General features: G+C 38.8%; 1 protein-coding gene across 2 annotated transcripts in view; it reads left to right on the top strand.

Annotated features, from left to right (window-relative positions):
* Positions 1–18782, top strand: part of PLCG2 (phospholipase C gamma 2) — a 67733-nt gene that overhangs the window by 35989 nt on the left and 12962 nt on the right. For both annotated transcript variants that reach the window (XM_052796226.1, XM_052796228.1), the window contains 14 exons: positions 709–794; positions 1757–1877; positions 3379–3547; positions 5822–5926; positions 6147–6236; positions 7244–7422; positions 8261–8461; positions 9758–9877; positions 11192–11372; positions 12723–12791; positions 14021–14130; positions 14928–15024; positions 15936–16002; positions 16258–16415. In XM_052796226.1, the coding sequence (XP_052652186.1) occupies positions 709–794; positions 1757–1877; positions 3379–3547; positions 5822–5926; positions 6147–6236; positions 7244–7422; positions 8261–8461; positions 9758–9877; positions 11192–11372; positions 12723–12791; positions 14021–14130; positions 14928–15024; positions 15936–16002; positions 16258–16415 (1753 nt within the window). The remainder of the gene's footprint in view (positions 1–708; positions 795–1756; positions 1878–3378; positions 3548–5821; positions 5927–6146; positions 6237–7243; positions 7423–8260; positions 8462–9757; positions 9878–11191; positions 11373–12722; positions 12792–14020; positions 14131–14927; positions 15025–15935; positions 16003–16257; positions 16416–18782) is intronic.

Below are 18782 nucleotides of genomic sequence, written 5' to 3'. Positions count from 1 at the left end.
CTTTGTTACTTTGAGTTTATTTTACAGCCAGAACTTTGAAGGCCTGGGGACTGTATTTTTGTTGTTACTGTTTTTAGAATTTTATGCTTAGTAATTTACCTGCTGATTTCTGAAGTTTGTGTTTAAGGTATTAAGGTATCCAGCCCTTTTCCTTAACAGTCTGTGGTATGCGAGCTCTTTAGCCCAAGTACAAACCTATGTGATGATGAGTTTGAACTGTCTTCAAATAAAGGGGATTTGCTCATCTAGCACTGTAATGAAAAGAAAGAAGGTGTAAAGAGAGGGAGGAGAGATGAATAAATAAAATACTGCAGGGAATGAAATAAAGTGGATATGGATATAGCTTATTGGTATTTTGAAGTATAGGGTGTGGTATCACTCTAAGTACCCTCCACACCCCTCCAACATCATTATACTTCAGCATGATGAGGTTTAGGTATGTTTCAAAGCTCACGATTTGCTCTCCAGAAATGTGTCAGAGTTGGTTGATGTTTAGATTGAGCCTTTAACCTCCTATAATCTGGTCCATTCAAAAATCCAATAGTGTCAGGTTCAGCAGAGTCCAGTTCTTCCATTGCAAGTAAAAAAAAAAGAAAAAAAAAATCAACATACATTCTCCATGACAGGGGAAAAAATGTTGCCTAGTGAGTGAGCGGGAAATGGTTGAAACTGACTGCCTGTCTTTTACAATTTCCTTCTACTCCTTAGATATCTGACAGGAGACCAGCTTCGAAGTGAATCCTCCACAGAAGCTTACATTAGGTGCCTTAGAATGGGATGCCGATGTATTGAGTGTGAGTAAAGAGTTTGTTGAGTGGTTTGTAACATGCTGTCCATATAAATAGAGTTTCCCCTCTTTACCAAGAAAGAAAAAAGAACCGAAACCAAGAACTAGTTTGTTTTCTGAAGTTAGTCATATAAAAAACACTGATTCCTGAAATTGTTTTTCTTATGCCTCACTATTGCCCTGTTCACTTGCTCTGATTCTTGTTCCCTTGGAATTTTAAAAAGGTCTTTCTAAATCTAATCTCACTGTACGCCAAAAATTCAATCTTGGATCTGCTATATGAAAGCATAGGATTTAAACTGGAATTACTTGTGTAGTGTAGATAGATAGTTTATTTGCCTTCATTGTAATACAGACAAGCCTAATGGAGAGAGATTTTTGTAATTTGGTGCCATTTGTCATTGTGTTTAACTTGCTTGTAAATCAGTTGATGTCTTTGTGCATTTGTTTTCCACTAACTGTGTATGTGTCTTCATCCCTGTGCTTGTGTACCTTATTGAGAAATTTGACTTTAATTTCATGTTATTTCACCAGTTACTTCATAAAACTAGTTGCTACTGCCTGTTCAATTTGGCTAACGCAAAATGTATCTCAAATTAGACTTTCAGGGTTAAAATCAACAAAAGAGATAAGCTGTCAACTTGCCACTTGTTGGAGTGTATTTACCCCTGGAAAATTATTGTAAATGAGTAGACTGACAATATAGCTGCCTGAATTCCTTATTTCTAGATTCCCACATGATAATGCTTTGGGAAAATTTTATATTGTATTTTATTTGTATTGCTCTTACTTAAGTGAACTTAATTTCCTCTGTGAGAGATATAAATTCACCTAATAGAATATTTTATTAGAACATTAAAGTCTATGACTCGGTATGTGGAACACTGAAGATTTGGATGTATGCCTTTTACTAGAGTTATTTAAGTAACTGCTTGGTCTCTTCCTTTTTCCACTGCTTGTCTTTCCTAGTGGATTGCTGGGATGGTCCTGATGGGAAACCCATCATTTACCACGGATGGACACGGACAACAAAGATCAAATTTGATGATGTAGTACAGGCAATCAAAGATCATGCCTTTGTTGCATCTGAGTAAGCTTTGATTTATTTTCCTTAAGCCTGTTTTCATATGCTTAGACCTTCCTGAACTTATTTTCACTGTAATCTAGAGCAAAAAGTAATAGGAGAATAATGACATTCCAGTAGTCTTCATTGTTGCTAAATGTGGGTCTTTAATAGATTCAGTTTTGAGGTAAAGTCCCATTATATAACAATTTGCTGCTAAGGAAGATAGATAGTGAGTACCCTAAAGTGGTTCCCATCTTCTTGCTTGGGTCTTCTTTTTTAAAATTGAAGTGTGAAACTTCAAATGCTGGATAGTTTGTCTGAAATTTTTTTTTTAAAAAGTAATCAAATACTACAAGTGACAAGCAATATGTCTATCAGGTGATGTTCATGTTTTAGGGGAGGTCTTAGCTGAGAAGATGTAGAATTCATAGCATGCCTCCTGGACTGATAACATGGGTTTAAATCTGCATCTCTGCTCTGCCCTTCTGTAACTTGTGCTGAGATGTCCTTGTCATGAAAAATACTGCCCCAAAATTGGGAAGGAGATAGGGCTGCCAGTGTCCTGTTTTTCCACTTTACCAGCTGGATGTAAAGAAGCATTATTTTCTCATGTGGGATAGTGTCTGCATGGGCATACTGTGTTAATGACAACCATAATTCATGGTGCATTATGGCTTCAGACCATCAATATCGTGAATGCAGTGTGATGCTTTCCCTACTTGCATTAAGGGATAGGCTACCCTGAAGGAGTATTGAAGTATTTCCTGGATATGCAGGGACAAAATTAGAAAAGTCAAAGCTCATCCGGAGATGAAATTGCTGAGGGATGTGAAGGACAGCAAGGAAGACTTCTACAGGTACAATTGCAACAAAAGGAAGATTAAGAAAAATGTGAGCCTGCTGCTGAACTGGACAGTGACTGGAGAAGGCTGAAGTACTCAATGCTTTCTCTGCCTCAGTTTTCAGTGCTGTGGCTGGAGCACACGATATTCAAGGGGAAGCTCGCAGAATTAAGTTTGTTTAGCTTCAAGAAGAGGTTAATGAGGGAGTCTGGTTGCTGTCTTCCGCTACCTAGTGGATGATTATAGAGAAGATAGACCCAGACTCTTCTCAGAGTGCATGTGAAGGAAAACAGACACAATTTTGAGGAGAGGAGGAACAAATTTTCACATAACGGTGCTTTAGCACTGAAACTGTGCCCAAAGAGCTTGGAAAGAATCTTTGTCCTTGCAGGTATTCAAATCTTGGCTGGACAAAGCTCTGAGCAACCTGATTTAATTTAGGAATTGGGCCTTCCCAAAGAAGGGGTTTGGGCTAGATGGCCTCCAGAGGTCCCTTGTGACCTTAACGATTCTATGATTGCACATCTATTATTGTCTGTTGTGTGTCTATTCCTTTTGTCTTCTTGTTTGCTTTAAATATTTTCTTTGATCTGGGGGGGTGAGAGGGGGTGCTGTTTTCCTTGCCTCACCAGCTGTAGCAAAGAGAAATTGTCTTCATTCACCTTTTGTTTTCTCTGTCAAAGATACCCAGTCATTCTGTCAATTGAAGAGCATTGCAGTGTGGAGCAGCAGCGACACATGGCCAAAGTGTTCAAGGAGGTGTTTGGGGATCAGCTTTTAATGAAGCCTATTGAAGCCAGTGCAGATCAGCTACCTTCACCAACCCAGCTGAAAGAAAAAATCATCATCAAGGTAGGCTTGCTTTGTGCGCTGGTAGATAAAATAGGAAAGAGCAGGAGCCAGAAATACTACTTCGGGCTTTACAACTTAGTTTTTGCTGAGAGACAAGAAACCCCATGCTTAAAGAGTGTAGTAGTAACATTTTGCAATATTGCATGGAGTTCTGTAAAACTATGTATTAAAGTGCTTGCTGTTGGTTTTTCTTTGCAATAAGTGTTGCTAGTACAAGTGTCAGATTGAACGTCAGCTCTTTTCTAAAGGTCTTCCAGCTTGAAATGTCACTGCTAAATTTCAGCAAGGATTCACTGCTGCAGATGCTTATCATAGACCTCTTACACAATGTGGCCTGCTTAAATATTACAAAAGTATGTTCTTGAATAGAAAGTTAGATTAGTGTTATTAACTTTTTTTCCTGAAGAATTCCTCTAATTCAAGTGAAACCCAAAGCACTTGCAGGCTGCACACTTGAGTTGTCGAGATTGCTTGGAAACTTCAAAAATTGATGGGTGTTTACTAACTCAATGTGATTTAAATATGCAATTTAGTGAGCCACTTGTAAAAAAACGGAGGTGCTCCTCTTAGAGTGTCTTACCTTCTGGGCAGTACAGATGCTTTACTCAGTACTGTTGTGCAACAACATGAGGCAGATAACCAAAAGAAGACTTCTCAGATTGAAACTGCAGTAGAACTTTTTGAAAGGCTGGCGTGGTTTAACCCCAGCCAGCCACTAAGCACCACGCAGCTGCTCACTCACTCCCCCCCCCCCCCCCCACCCGAGTGGGATGGGGGAGAAAATCAGGAAAAGAAGCAAAACCCGTGGGTTGAGATAAGAACGGTTTAATAGAACAGAAAAGAAGAAACTAATAATGATAATGATAACACTAATAAAATGACAACAGTAATAATAAAAGGATTGGAATGTACAAATGATGCACAGTGCAATTGCTCACCACCCGCCGATCGACACCCAGTTAGCCCCTGAGCGGTGATTCCCCGCCCCCACTCCCCCCAGTTTATATACTAGATGTGATGTCCATGGTATGGAATACCCCTTTGGCCAGTTTGGGTCAGGTGCCCTGGCTGTGTCCTGTGCCAACTTCTTGTGCCCCTCCAGCTTTCTCACTGGCTGGGCATGAGAAGCTGGAAAATCCTTGACATTAGTCTAAACACTACTTAGCAACAACTGAAAACATCAGTATTATCAACATTCTTCTCATACTGAACTCAAAACATAGCACCGTACCAGCTACTAGGAAGACAGTTAACTCTATGCCAGCTGAAACTAGGACAAAGGCATAATTAGGTGGAGAATCTGAGGGCTGCTTACGATCTCTTTAGTAAAATAATAATTACTTTTGCCCATGCTTCAGTTTTCCAGCTCTTCTAACGGTACTGCTTCCTATGTATTAAACTTGTGAACAGAAGAAATAAGGGTAGACAGATATAAGCATACAGCTCTTCAATGTAAGACTGGAAATAATAGCACCCCATTATAAGCTGTAAAAGCTCTGTGCTTAAGTTTTTGGGTTTTTTTCCCTCCAAACTGTCTATTGTTACCTTGCAGAGCCTAGAGGGGGAGATGCATAGGCACATGAATAATAACACGACAGATCTGATTGAAAAGGAATTACAAACTACTATGAGTCTGCACAAGAGAACATCCATATCGCTCTCTCCTGTCTAAAAGAGCATTAAAGAGTCTTTAAATAGATCAGCACCTGCCAGTGAGCTAGTTGTGTTATTTGGCTTTTGTTTGGAAAATGTTGTCAGTAAACAGTCAGAGGCAGCTCCTACTTTAGGAGCCTGTGGCATTTTTCAGATAAGCCTGTCAAATTGAAATCTACCTACAGTAGGCTACGCAGAACTGAATGTAGTTGAGAGCTACTAGATAGGAGACCATTAATCCCATCATTAACTGCAGTTAAGTATTTGATGTTACCCATAGCCCCTTGAGCCACTGTTTTTTGTGAGCACTCTCAAGAAAGCAGAATTTACCCCTCATTTCATAAAAAAATTTCCCTTCTGCTCATTTTTCTTGTCAAAGGATGAATTCCCCATTCATTTTAATTCCTTATCTTTTTGTTTTGTTTTGGGTTTTGTTCCTTATGTCCTGCTCTCTGCAGAGGGGTTATTGTTTTATCCATATTTCTTTCTGTGTGTCACTTCATGTTTTCTGTCCTCTAAAGAACAGTGAGCTCTTATCAAACTAGTTGTTTCTTCATTGCTTGAATGATACCTTTACTAAATTGTGAGTGTATGAATGTGGTGGTGCTTTTTGTTTTTAAGCACAAAAAACTGGGGCCAAAGGGAGACATTGATGTGAACTTGGAAGACAAGAAAGAAGAAAAAAAGCAACAAGGAGAACTTTACATGTGGGACACAATAGAACAGGTATTATTTATGTAATATTTGCTACAGTTTGTTACTAGGTTGTGTAATAACTGGAAATTTACATGAATTTTCTCAATATTTGTATAAGTAATATTGTCGGTTGAACAGATGTGAATGAGGGGCAGAAGGTATTTTGTTTATTGTTATGCCTTGTTTTGAAATTGTAGTTAGTGAGTTTCCCTCTGTCTTGTTAATGGTTTTAATATCTCTCAACTTTTAGAAATGGACTCGGCACTACTGTGCTATTGCTGATGAAAAGCTTTCATTCAGCGATGATATAGAACAGAATGCTGATGAAGATTCATCAAAGGTGATGGCTATGTTCTTTTTATTCTCTCAGATTATTTCAGTGTCTACAGATGTGTATTTTTTATGCTGATGTTGAAATTGTAGAGGGTCCATGTCAGATAACAAGTGTATCTGGAGATAAAAAATTTTAAAAAGGATCTTTGCCACGGTACTCCAGTTAACCCTATTTTTAATAAAATAACTTTTTCCCTTGGCTGATTGAGGACTTGCAAAGAGGAGTACAAAGACAACAAAATATAATTTTGGTAGTTAAATGCTAATGCTGAGGCATGCACGGACAGTCAAAGTCTTTATATGCCTCTGGCTAAGTATTATTGCTATTCTCAAATGAGACACTATGATGAACTAAGGTTTGTTGTGTTAGTAATACGGCATACCTCTTACACAGTGCATGTTGTTCATTTCACATTTGCAAAGTGTTTGTCACAGGTGAGCATGTATTACTTGGCTGTTGTGCATGGTAAAGCAGAAATATGAGTCTCAGTAAGGGTTGCAATAGCAGTGATGTTCAGCATGGTTTCTTGTTCTGACCTTTTGGGTTTCCATGCATGCTCTTTCATTGCTAACGTGTATGTGCATGGTTCAGAGATCTCTGCACATACAGAACATTTTACCCATTCACCTAGATGTTAATATTAGTAAAATAATTAATGTGTAATGAAGAACACAGATGAATCCTGGAAAAAGCTGATTAGAAACTGTGAATTAGCAGTACTGTGTTTTGCCTTGAAAATATGGATCAGTGTTTGTATTGCTGCATTCGTTCACTTTCTGTTGATTACATATTTGAATAAGGCTGAAGTGGATCACTGCTCCAAAGAAATGGCTTAACTGGGGAGGAGAGTCAAGGGTGCCTGTAAAGCTGATTGGCTTGCTTATGGAAGCAGAGTTCAGGGCTAGGAAGAGCTGAAATCCTGAAATAGTAGATTGTTATATCAATAACAAGTACTTTGTTTCAAAATCATAAAATTAGAAATGCACTATAAAAATTCTTATTTTCTGGTCTAGGAGGTGAAACGTACTGAACTGCACTTAAAAGAGAAATGGTTCCATGGGAAAATGAAAGAGGGGAGAACAACTGCTGAGAAACTGCTCCAGGAATATTGTGCTGAAATGGGTGGCAAGGATGGGACATTCCTAGTTAGGGAAAGTGAGGCTTTCCCTAATGATTGCACCTTGTCATTCTGGTATGGTGATTGTCATAAAAATTTTATGTGGGTTTTGTTTGGTTTATGGCAATGCACAAAAATGTGTGTATTTTTCAAGTATGGGTTTATAGCTGAGAGGAAGTAACAGCGAATAGTTGCTATAATTACTAGAATGTTATTGATGGGATTGTGAAAGGCTACTCTCTAAATTAAACTTCAGTATAGCATAGTGCATTTTGGCAGAGTAGGCTTTATTTGAAGTGCTACAGTTGTCAAGAGAGCACTGACTGGTTTGATCCCCCCCCCCAAACTTTTCTAGTGCTCTGGCAGGATAGGATGTAGGATTTGTTATTTCCTCAATGAGTGGGCCAAAATTTGATCTTTTAATTTAGGGATAAATTACTGGTTTCGACACTGAAGAGGTAGTCTCATGAGCATACCTTTATTAGCAGAAATTGATCTTTTCAATGAAAGGATCCTCTAGAGGGAAAACAATAAAGAATTTTCAGGGGTTGGGGGATGTGTTTGGTTTTTTGGTAGTCTGGGTTCTTTTTCTTCTGGTTGGGACATTATAAGGAATAGTGTTTCAGATGGATTTCTGACCCAGAGCGCTGTCAGAGCAAATTTTACAGCGAGCAAGTGTATGCCAGATTTTAAACCACTGTGGGATGAAAATTATTATTTTTGGTCCTGTAATCTTACTTGTCGGGATTTTTGTTGCTGTTCTTACTTTGGTTGTTTTATGAGATGATACAGATTTTTTGCCTCTTTGCAAGTTCACCAAGTAGTTGACCAGGAATGGGTGAGGAAACACTTCAAAAGAAGAAAACCTATTATAAAGCCTTTCTTTTCCTTATGCACCTCTTAATTTCTTCAGGAGGTCAGGTAGAGTCCAGCATTGCCGGATCCGTTCTTCAAGTGATGGGGACACTGTGAAATACTACCTGACAGACAACCTCACTTTTGATAGCATCTATGATCTCATTCAACACTACAAGGAGGCCCACTTGCGATGTGCTGAATTTGAGCTGCGTCTGACTGATGCTGTGCCTAATCCCAGCCCTCATGAGACTAAAGAGTACGTACAGCAGAAGGCAAGCGCTAGGGTTGTTATGACAGTGTCCTTTGCATTGTTTTAGATGGTCTTGGATTTTTGCATAGAAAATTTCCTGGATTCAGAAGCACAGCTGAGTGTTGCTTGTCCACAGGTGTCATAGGAATAGGCTTCCCTGAAAGATGCTGAGTAAGATCACTGACTTTGTGAGAACCTGGTACAACACAGAGCAGTCACTGGGAAAGCAATTTACTAGCAGCAACTAGGAAAATCAGTGAGAAGTGTAATGCTGTGGAAGTGTGCCAGTTCCTTCTTTCTCTGCTTAGTGTTTTATAACACCCAGTGGGCTGGATTAGATATTTAGTAGTTGGCTGTGGCCTGACAACTAAGTGGTCATGGTCAGTGCCATCTGGAAACTCTATTACAGGGGCAGTGAGCCCAAACAGTTACATTTTCCTAATCCCACCCTCCACCTCGCCCCTGTCAGAGTTGGTTAGGCTGACTTCGCCCCATGCTGATAGGAAGTAGTATAGCTTGGTGTTTATTTCCAGGTGGTGTTTGCCTAATGCAGATCCTGGGCAGAGCTTGCTCTTGTTTGCTGACAGAACACTGTAATCACTGCCCTTTGTTCTGTTTTCTTTGCAGTGAGAAAAAGTAAATCTCCTTTGCATGTGAAATATTGATCTGTGACTTGAAACTTCTTTTTTCGCCGCCCCCACCCTCCCCGGGATCTGGAAGTCACTGACCACCTGTAGATAGCTTTGGAAGCCAGTGGAGAGGGTAGAGTTTAAGGGTTAGGCTTTCCTGCCTTTCTGTATAAGGTGGAGATGTACTGCCAGTATAAGTGGCCACAGCTTCACTGAAGGCACATTAGATCCAAGATCGGTGCATCCCTACAGTGAAAGAAAATCAAGCTCTGAATAAAAGAATTCAAATGCCACGTGTGTTTATTTTGTCTGTGTTTTGGGCTTTTCCTTAAATTTACTGTGCCAAAACTTAATAAACTACTGAAAACTGAATGGCAGACTAAAAGCAGGATCCAGTGCCTTTGTTTCAGGAAGAAATGCAGATTTATGTTTTATGGTTTCAGACAGACAAGGTGTTCTGATATATTCTTGATGCTTTCATCCAATATAAGCTGCTGTGTTACAGTGTTTTGTAATAAGCTGCTGTCATAGGTGGTGAGATGGGGAAAATCTAATGCATAATTTTTCTTGTAGTGTTTGAAACTCTGTTGTTAATAGCGCTGCCTGTTATTCTTACTGAATGACGTTTGACAAGCTTTGCAATCCATTGTCCATTTTGATTTTTAACTTATAGTTGGTACTATAGCAACTTGAGTCGGGGAGAGGCAGAAGACATGCTGATGCGAATTCCTCGAGATGGAGCCTTTCTGATTAGAAAGAGAGATGAGCCTGATTCGTTTGCCATGACTTTCAGGTAAGAAAAGACAGATATGACTACATTGCCTGGTAGCCCAACAATGTTCTGTTTTTTCTTATTTAAAAAATACTGTGGTCTTTTTAAAGTCATAAAATTCTTGCTTTTGAACTTTGAGTAATTAGCATGGTTGATTTGTGCAGCAGGTCCATGTATGAGAATGTGTACAAGAGTTAATTTGTGACTGGAATAAACCTTTATGTTTTTAAAAGAATATTGGGGCACCGACTGTCCTTTTCTTCCTATACAGAACTGTGCGTGACCCTTCTTCGCTTCCTTGACACTCCTTACTGCAGGGTGTTATTTTTAAGTTTTCTTTGGTGCTGGTTCAGCAGTGATTCTAGGTCCTTATCCCCTTGAAATCCTGCCCTGTCATATAACTGACCAAAATGAAATGTCAGAATGAAATTGTTGGCTTTTCTTGCCAGGGAAAATATTTTTGAAACTGTGGTTCTTACATCAACATTAATAAAATGTATAGAATTGTGGTGTTCTCCATTGTGCCTTCAAATCAAATCACATTTCTCTAAAAATGCCTGTTTCTGCAACATATAAAATTGCTTTGGAAAAATAAATACTTGTTTTCCTCTTATTTACATGCTTTACTGTATATTGAAGATGTCCAGAATTCCCCAGTCCCCTGTGTACTTTGGTTTGAAGCTTTCTGCTGTTACTGAGGTGGATATTGAAGTAACTTGTGCTGCAGCATCTCAGTAAAACCGTTTCACAGTGGGGAAAACAAGTATCAAACCTTCAGCAGCTTGAAAAGGATGCAGGGGTCTTCTGTGGGTGGAATGGTTGTCAGTGGATGGCTTTACTGTTATCAGTGCAAGCACAATAGCTGTGTTCAAGCACAAGAGATTTTTTTTTTTCTTTCAAAATTGATTGCTGTAGTTATCAAAATGATTACAGGGAAGAGACAGCTACTCATTTTGAGGGGAGTGTGTCTATCGCTCAGGGACAGTGGCAGGTCATCATCAGTGGATTCCAGAGGGACTCTCAGTCTGATCAGAGACATTTGTGTTAGGTATTCTGTCACCTTCATACTATCTGCGGGGGAAAAAAATAGGGAAATTTAATCTAAGCAAAAACATGGATTTGTCCCAAGGCCCTGTACATTGTAGAAAAGTTAGAATGTCTTTTTGTGAATTTAATCAGGCAACTGGAATTCAATTTGAATAAAAGAGGTTTTGGAAGAGGGAGAAATGATTTCACGTGATTAAGATGCACAAAGCAGCTTTGGTCCAGTTTACAGCACCGGTGCTCTCACTGCAAGTACCAATACCTTTTACAGCACCTGCACTTGTTTCACAGAGCGGAGGGGAAAGTGAAGCACTTCCGAATTCAGCAAGAAGGTCGCCATTTTGTGCTTGGAACCTCAGCCTATTTTGAGAGTTTAGTGGAGCTGGTAACATACTATGAGAAGCATCCGCTGTACAGGAAAATGAAATTGCGTTACCCGGTGACTGAGGAGCTGCTGGAGCGCTACAGCACGGTAAGCAATGGTTTTTGTACGAGTGCCGGTTGCTGTAGCGGATGGAGTCCCAGATCTAGACCTGGGGCTGCTGGGTTTGATTCTGGCTGTGGTAGATGACCTTTGGGGGAGGTTAAGCAGGTAGTTTTCTTATCTGTGAAACTGAGATGGTTATACTGACTTCTCTCACGAAGGTTTTGAGATACGTGAAGGAAAGAGCTTCATCTTTGATTACCGGTCAACTCATGATCAACTTCCTCATGATTTGATTAGAAAAGCTGCTCTGTGAAGTGGGGGATTGTTGCTCTGCTAACACAAGTTTTTGACAATAGCCTCGCCTGCATTTGGCCCTGTCTTCTATTGGTGGAGTGGGCAGAGATCTTAAAATGATCATGCAGATGCCAGTTGCTAAGCCTTTCAGAAAAAAATGAAATATTCTGCTGTGCCTCTCGCTCTGGACAGGCAGTGGCATTCGCTTCACCGTACTGGAGCCAACTCAGGGATGGTGTCCAACTGCCTTCTGTGGTAAAAAGTGAGAGGTACCTCTGAAGGCTCACTCTGTGAGATAAGCATGAGAAAATCTCCCCAAGAGATACTTGTCTCTGTCCATTGACTAAACTGGGAGCCTGGATAATTACCTTAGGATAGAGGCTTACTTTCTGGATGGATGTGTTCCGTGACGAGAGAGCTTTGCTGAGGTAACTGGCCTTTGAAAAGCCTGAGATGCTGTCTTCTGTTTTCAAATATATGTCTGTTAGAAGCTGCAGGAAAAACATGTCTGGCATGTTTGAGGAAATCAAAGTCTGGGTTTTTTGTTTCTTCCGGGGAGACTAAAAGGGACTGAAAACATTTTAGACCTCAGGATTTTTTATAATGTTGCCTATAGCTAAGGTTCTGTATCCTAGGACCGGGTCCAAATGGGAACACAAGGAGAGACTAAAATTAAAAATATGACTGTGTATATTGTTTTAGAATTTTTATCTAATAGTGAAACCAATACTGGAACTAAAGTACTGTAACACAGAAATCATAAGTGTAGCTATTGTCTTCCCTGGCTGCACACAGAAGGGTACTCGCAATCTCAAAGCTATTTGACTGATTAAGAGATACCTTTGTGAGGTATTGCTGTTTCATTGTGTTTTACTGTTGATTAAACTGAGGCATAGACAGGTTAAATAACAAACTCGTGTTCAGCTATGTTCAACTATAGAAATGAGCATAACATAGGTGTCTGGCTTCCCTCCTCTTCTGTCTGCCTATGTATTGTCAGAAAGGTGGTTTCAGCAATGAATGTTCTATTAACATTAAGTAATTTTATAATTTTTACTCCTGTAACTTCATTATTTTTTTTTTCCTTCTTCCTGTTTTTAGGAAAAAGATATTAACTCCCTCTATGATGTCAAGATGTATGTGGAACCCAGTGAAATCACCCCTACAGTGGTATGCTTAAAGAGAGATATTCACACTTACTGTAGACTTCTGAAAATTATGAGACTTGTTTGTTGATTTCCTGTTAGCAGTAATGAAAAGGATAATTGAAGGCGTTAGCCTGCTTGAGTTATAGGGGACTGGACAGCAGAAGTTTAAAGGGTGTGACTTTTTTCTAACATCTCTTTAAAATTTGTACCCACACATTTTCTTGTGTGCAAATCCTGTATTGATTCATCCATACCGGGAATTTGGGCACTTTTTGCTATTGAGTCTGTGGAGGCGATTTGATTTGGCATGCGTGCTTATGCAGGTATGCCCCCAAATTAAATAACTTATAAGAAGATTCAATTTGAGAAGGCCAAATCTTCATGAAAAGAAAGTACAACATGTAAACCCCAAGTGTGCGTGTCTGTGTGTGTGTGTTTATGAGCACTGTTACTTATCTGTGCACAAAACTATCGCAGTTCCATTAGCAAACATGGCCTGCATGCACAAATAGGTGCAGAGTTTGTTTATGTGCTTGTGTCTTTGGTTTATTAATGAGTTATTAAAGTTTGTATTCTTTTAAGATACATAGATAATGTTTTAAAAACAAGTGGGACAGCAAACATCTACTTATCTCTAATTCTTGTTAGGGCCTGCCTACTTGTAAATTCTCATAAAAGTTCACCTGCTTGTAAATTTTTTGGCTGTAATTCTTTTTAGTCTTTTTGGCCAATGAAGTTTCATTGCTGCTGAAGAATTTGGGTAGTGGTAAATTAAAGATAAAGAAATTGCTTGTCCTGCTAAAACTGGTTGACTTCCTAAAGGAGATGTGACCAGCAGGATAGCTGATGTGGTTTTGAAGTGGAGGCTTTGTAGGAACCTAAGCCTACAAACTCCAACTGCATATGAATACATGTAATGAAGATAAAGGATTGATCTTTCACTGTGTGGTTTTCTTTTTCTCCCCCCCACCCCCCCCCGTAATTATGTTGCAGCACCCATAAAAGAAAGATTCTTTTTTTCTTTTTTCCAAGCTGTTACTTGAAGAATAGCAGTTAAGTAGCATCACTTGCTTCCACCAATAGATGTCACTCTGGAACTTTAGTATTATGTTTTCTAAGCTTCATAACAACAACAACAACAAAATGATCCAATCCCACCTCCTTTTATTTATTTTTTTTTTTAAGATTGCATTATTGATTATTTTATGACCCATCCCCCTAGATGACCCCTTTGCTCTGTTTCTCTTAAAGCCTCAGAGAACAGTGAAAGCCTTGTATGACTACAGAGCCAAAAGAAGTGATGAATTGAGCTTTTCTCGAGGAGCTTTAATTCATAATGTCACAAAGGAAACTGGAGGCTGGTAAGGACAAAGGTTCCTCATAGGAGAACTTCTGGTGACTTACTAGATGGAGAAAAAAATTGAGCTTTGAGTAGCAGTTTTTAAAAACTTTGCCTGTTGTCTGATTGCTGCTTATTAACTGCGGCCGTGCAAATCTTAATGCCAGTGTATTTAAAAAAAACCAAACCCAAACCGCCTCATCCTCAAGTCTCCTTTCATGTCTTTTCTGTTTTTCTGTCCTATAGCAATAACCTCAGCCTGCAGAACCTCCATAGCCCAGTGTGTCCAGTATTTTCCCTTTACTACATTCATCTTTACCGTTGTGTATTCTGGGAAGTCATGCATCTATTACCATTGTCATCATTGCTCTGTTTCTTTCCTTGCTCTGCTAAGTACATCTCAGGAATCAAACCTATCTTTTTTAGTTATCTGTACAGTCTCCTTTCATAAGAGGTTTTCTTTCTTAGCTGGCTTGTAAATTGTTTGGAAAGCTTGGGAATCTAATGTTTCCCTGTAGTTTCTGCAGGGTAATCAACCACGTAATAGTATTTTTAGTACTGGAGGGGGAAAAAGCCTCTTAAGTCACTAATTGCAGTTTACAGTAACAGTAATCCCTCTGAAATCATCTGTTACTACAGTTAATGATCACTTTGTTAGAGCTTTTAGCTACTTCGTCACTTGTCTAGCTGGCTATCGCCAAAATATAAGCTAGTATGGGGTACTAATGACCAATTTCTTGAGGATTATTGCTTCATTAATGACTTACTGAACTTTAACTATTTTTTTTTCTGTATATATACTTTTCTTTTTAAATTCAGGTGGAAGGGGGATTATGGAGAAAAAGTCCAACACTATTTTCCATCTAATTATGTTGAAGACCTGTCATCTGATAACTCTGCTGAGCTTGAAAACCAGGTGAGGGTTAAGGTTTGTCTGCTATATTTCCCTAGAAGATGCTACCTACTGGACGTGGAAGTCTGGTTTATAGAATTACGACTGTGCATGCTCTTGTTTGTTTGAGAGAACACAGAACAGAGAAATTAATACATTCTTCACTGTTCACTGCTGCTGAACGTTTTTCTCAGGACATCCCTTATAGAAAACTACTTAAGGAGGTAGTTGATTCGGTGGGGTTTTAGAAGATTATAATGGTTTCCTGCTAATGAAAATCATACCAGTTTAGATTTTTCAGATAGTTTGGCTAAATGATAATGTGCCTGAAACTTTTAACTAGTTTGCCTGTATAATTACTGCCTTAATATTTGCAAATAAGAACACTATGTGTCCAAACACATCTTACTAGCCATTTCACGCTCCATTATTAAGGTTTTATGCATAACTAACCCTATACTGTTTGTCACAATTGTCTAAAAATCTAGTCTGGAGTCTTGTACAAAGATGTCTTAAAACAAAACAAAACTCGATAGTAAGCAGTTTTGATATTTTTGAGTTTTAAAAATAAAACATTGAATTCTTTTGTTGTTCTGAAGCATTTCCAATGATTTTCCAGGAGTCTTTGGAGGAAAACACATGTATTGGATTTCCCCCTCCCCTGTCATTGCAGCCTTAAGCAGACTTGAAAAATGAGCACTTGTGTTAGGACAGAAGCTGCACTCCTCATTTTGACTAATCTCACTGTAGAGATCGTCATGTGTTTCTCAAAATGAGAAATTCTTGATGTGGAAACAGGCTTTTAAACATTATAGTGGGCATGCTTTCAGTGAAGCTGAGGTTAGATTTAATGGTGCGTGTTTATTATTTGTTAACGTCCTGTGCATATTCACTCAAGAGGAGATTTAGCGTCAGATTTAACTTGTGTTTTTCAGATTATTGAGGACAATCCATTAGGCTCTCTATGTCGCGGTATACTGGTACTCAATACGTACAATGTTGGTATGTATTTTCTGATACTTACATGTGGACTCCTGAGCTTTGTGTGTTGAGTAGACTCTTATGTTTAGCAGGAAAGATTATTTTTAAAAAAACCAAAAAACAAAACCCAAAACACCTACTTGTATTAATATAGTTAATACCATTAATATGATGAAACTTTATGATAGTAACTGTTGCAATAAATCAACAATGACAGCTTAGAAGAAGAACTGTTGGATTTTAGTATAAATATCTTGCTACTGTGTTGCCTAACAGTGAAAATGCCACAAGGGAAACACAAAAAGCCTTTTGTCTTCATTCTGGAACCTAAGAATCCAGAAGATCCATGTGTTGAGTTTGCAACTGATAAAGTAGAAGAACTCTTTGAATGGTACCAAAGTATCCGTGAAATCACCTGGAAAACTACAGAAGAGGTATTGATTAAAATCTATCCGTTGTTGTTTTTTTATAATGTACTGCTATAAATTTACAGTAGGATTTGTCTTTAGCTGCCATACACTGCTAAACCTTGCTAACACATGGTCCTTCACTCTCTTGCATGTTGCTGTTTTTCTGTTCATTTTATGATGCTATGAATCTTGTTCCCTAAACTCTTTTGGGAATGGTATGTAAATTAGCATTTTATGTAAATTTATGTTAACAGGAGTTTTCCAGTAGAGTACTGTCTATTTTGCACCCTGCACCTCAGTGAAATGTGCTTAGTAGTACAAAGTAGATGCCATTAAAATTTTATATCTGGTTACACTGGTTCAGTCGTAGTGTTAAGCAGAAGAAACTCTGATATCAGACTATTCTGTTCAGTTACGAATCCACTAGTAAGTATATGTGAAATTTGAGCTGCCTTTGCCTAAATGCTTCTTGATCCTGTTTACTAACTCTGCTTTCCAGTGAATGCAGTGGCACTGATAGGGAATTGTTTGGCTAATGCTTTATATATTTGTAACTAATAGACACATTCTGGATTTACCAGATCTTCAATAGTAGTATTTCTAAATCCTTGCCTAAAGATTAAAAGATTCTGCCTAAGTTTAGCTTCTACATCTCTCTACAAGTACGGCCCCTTAAAGACATTCTTCAGGACTTGCTTCTCCTGTTCTGATGTATTAATTTACCTCCCTTTCATCTTTTGTAGTATTTAAGCAGTCTCTGACATGACCAAAAAGCCCTTACAATGACTATACTTAAGTATACTCTTTCCTTTGTTGCTTTTATTCACTTTTTTATTGTTAAGTGGGTGATATGAGTGATGGAAGACGTGTTTCAGTATCATGTTGGCTCATGCTATTTATCTGTCATCTGGAGTGGTAAATGCTCTGAGGGTCATCATAATTCTATTTATAGCAGGCAAGTTGGTGTCTCAAGCAGAGGACTGCAAATTCAGCAAGGGAAGAAGCAACAGGAGCTGTTGACCTGTTGTTGGGGGAGAGATACGGTTCTTATGCCAGGCTTTCATTTAGAAATAAAAATGAGAAAAAGAGAAACATGACCCAGAAGAAGTGTCTCCAAATGGAATGTTTTTTATGGGACATCAGTGGCTCTTCAGGAGCTTGGCAGCTTTTTCTCCCTCTTTACAGTTAGAGCTGTATTAAACACTCTGTGTTCAAAGATGCTTTTAAACTCATTTCTGTCCATCGGGAGGCTTTTCTCACAGTGTGGCCAGTAGAAGGTTCATATGATAGACTGCTGCATTGGGAGGGTAAAAAGATGAGGAGAGGCCCTTTTTGCCAGTACAGTTAACAGGCTGAATTTTGGGGAAGGAAAAAGCATAGTGAGTCAACACTATGCTACAATATGATACAGGTTTTTTGTGAGTTCATTTTTGGGCTGTGCCCATTTTACACAAAAAGTAAAACTAAGCTTCATGTATCTTGTCATCTCTGTTTAATACTGACACTTGCCATGCTCCTAGGAATGGTTGTTCATTGTTAGTTCTCCTGCTTGGTTATCACTAGAGGGTTATGTCTAAAGATGAGCTCATGGCATGTAGAAGCGGTCCTTTGCTATTTGGAGCTCTGATTACTGTTGAGCAATGTCTGGGAAACTGTGGTGGATCACTAAGTACAATGAGGTTTGTACAGCTTTTTCCCAAGGTTATTTTCGAGTCTAAATGCTGTATTCCTCTGCTTTTCTTAGACTTCACTGTATCATCTCTGGTTCAGTGAAACGTTCTGGAAACCCATGGCTCCCTAGCTCTGATTTTCATTCCTCTTCAGTTTGTGTTGTTGAGGGAATTCTTCTGGAAGACTTCCTAATTGCTGCTGCTTCATAACCTCTTGTACCAAAGCTAATTGCTGTTCAGTACGGGACTCTTCTAACATGTTTTATCCTGTAATTGCTTCTTATGTCTGAAAAGCCTCCCGCTCAAATGTCTCCACTCAGGACAAATCTTGCTGATTTCGGTAGTTCCCAATCTCTGGTTGCAGGGACTGTTGCTCAGCTTCCACAGAGCAGGTGCTTGCAAACATGGAAGTAGATAGTGGGTTTATTACTGATGATGACAACAAGATTGCATGTTATTTTCCATACATAACATTACTGGTTTGGTGGTCAAATAGAAAACTACAGGAATGATGCTCATAGGGTTTGAATTTAGCTGTGTGGGAATTACTAACAAGACTTAAGTCCTGCTCAGGATTGTAAGTAAGTAGAGAGACACTTCACTACCCTTTGCATTTTTTCTGCATACATTTGCATTTATATAAGGTATAGAGTTGAGAATGTAACTAAAATTGAGTAGAGCCACATTAAAAGAAAAAAAAAAAAATTTGCCAGGATTCTGA

Source organism: Harpia harpyja, chromosome 9 (assembly GCF_026419915.1).
Source record: "Harpia harpyja isolate bHarHar1 chromosome 9, bHarHar1 primary haplotype, whole genome shotgun sequence".
In the NCBI taxonomy this organism is placed as follows: domain Eukaryota; kingdom Metazoa; phylum Chordata; class Aves; order Accipitriformes; family Accipitridae; genus Harpia; species Harpia harpyja.
The sequence above is the reverse complement of the archived record's forward strand: the minus strand, read 5'-3'. Positions and strand labels throughout refer to the sequence as shown.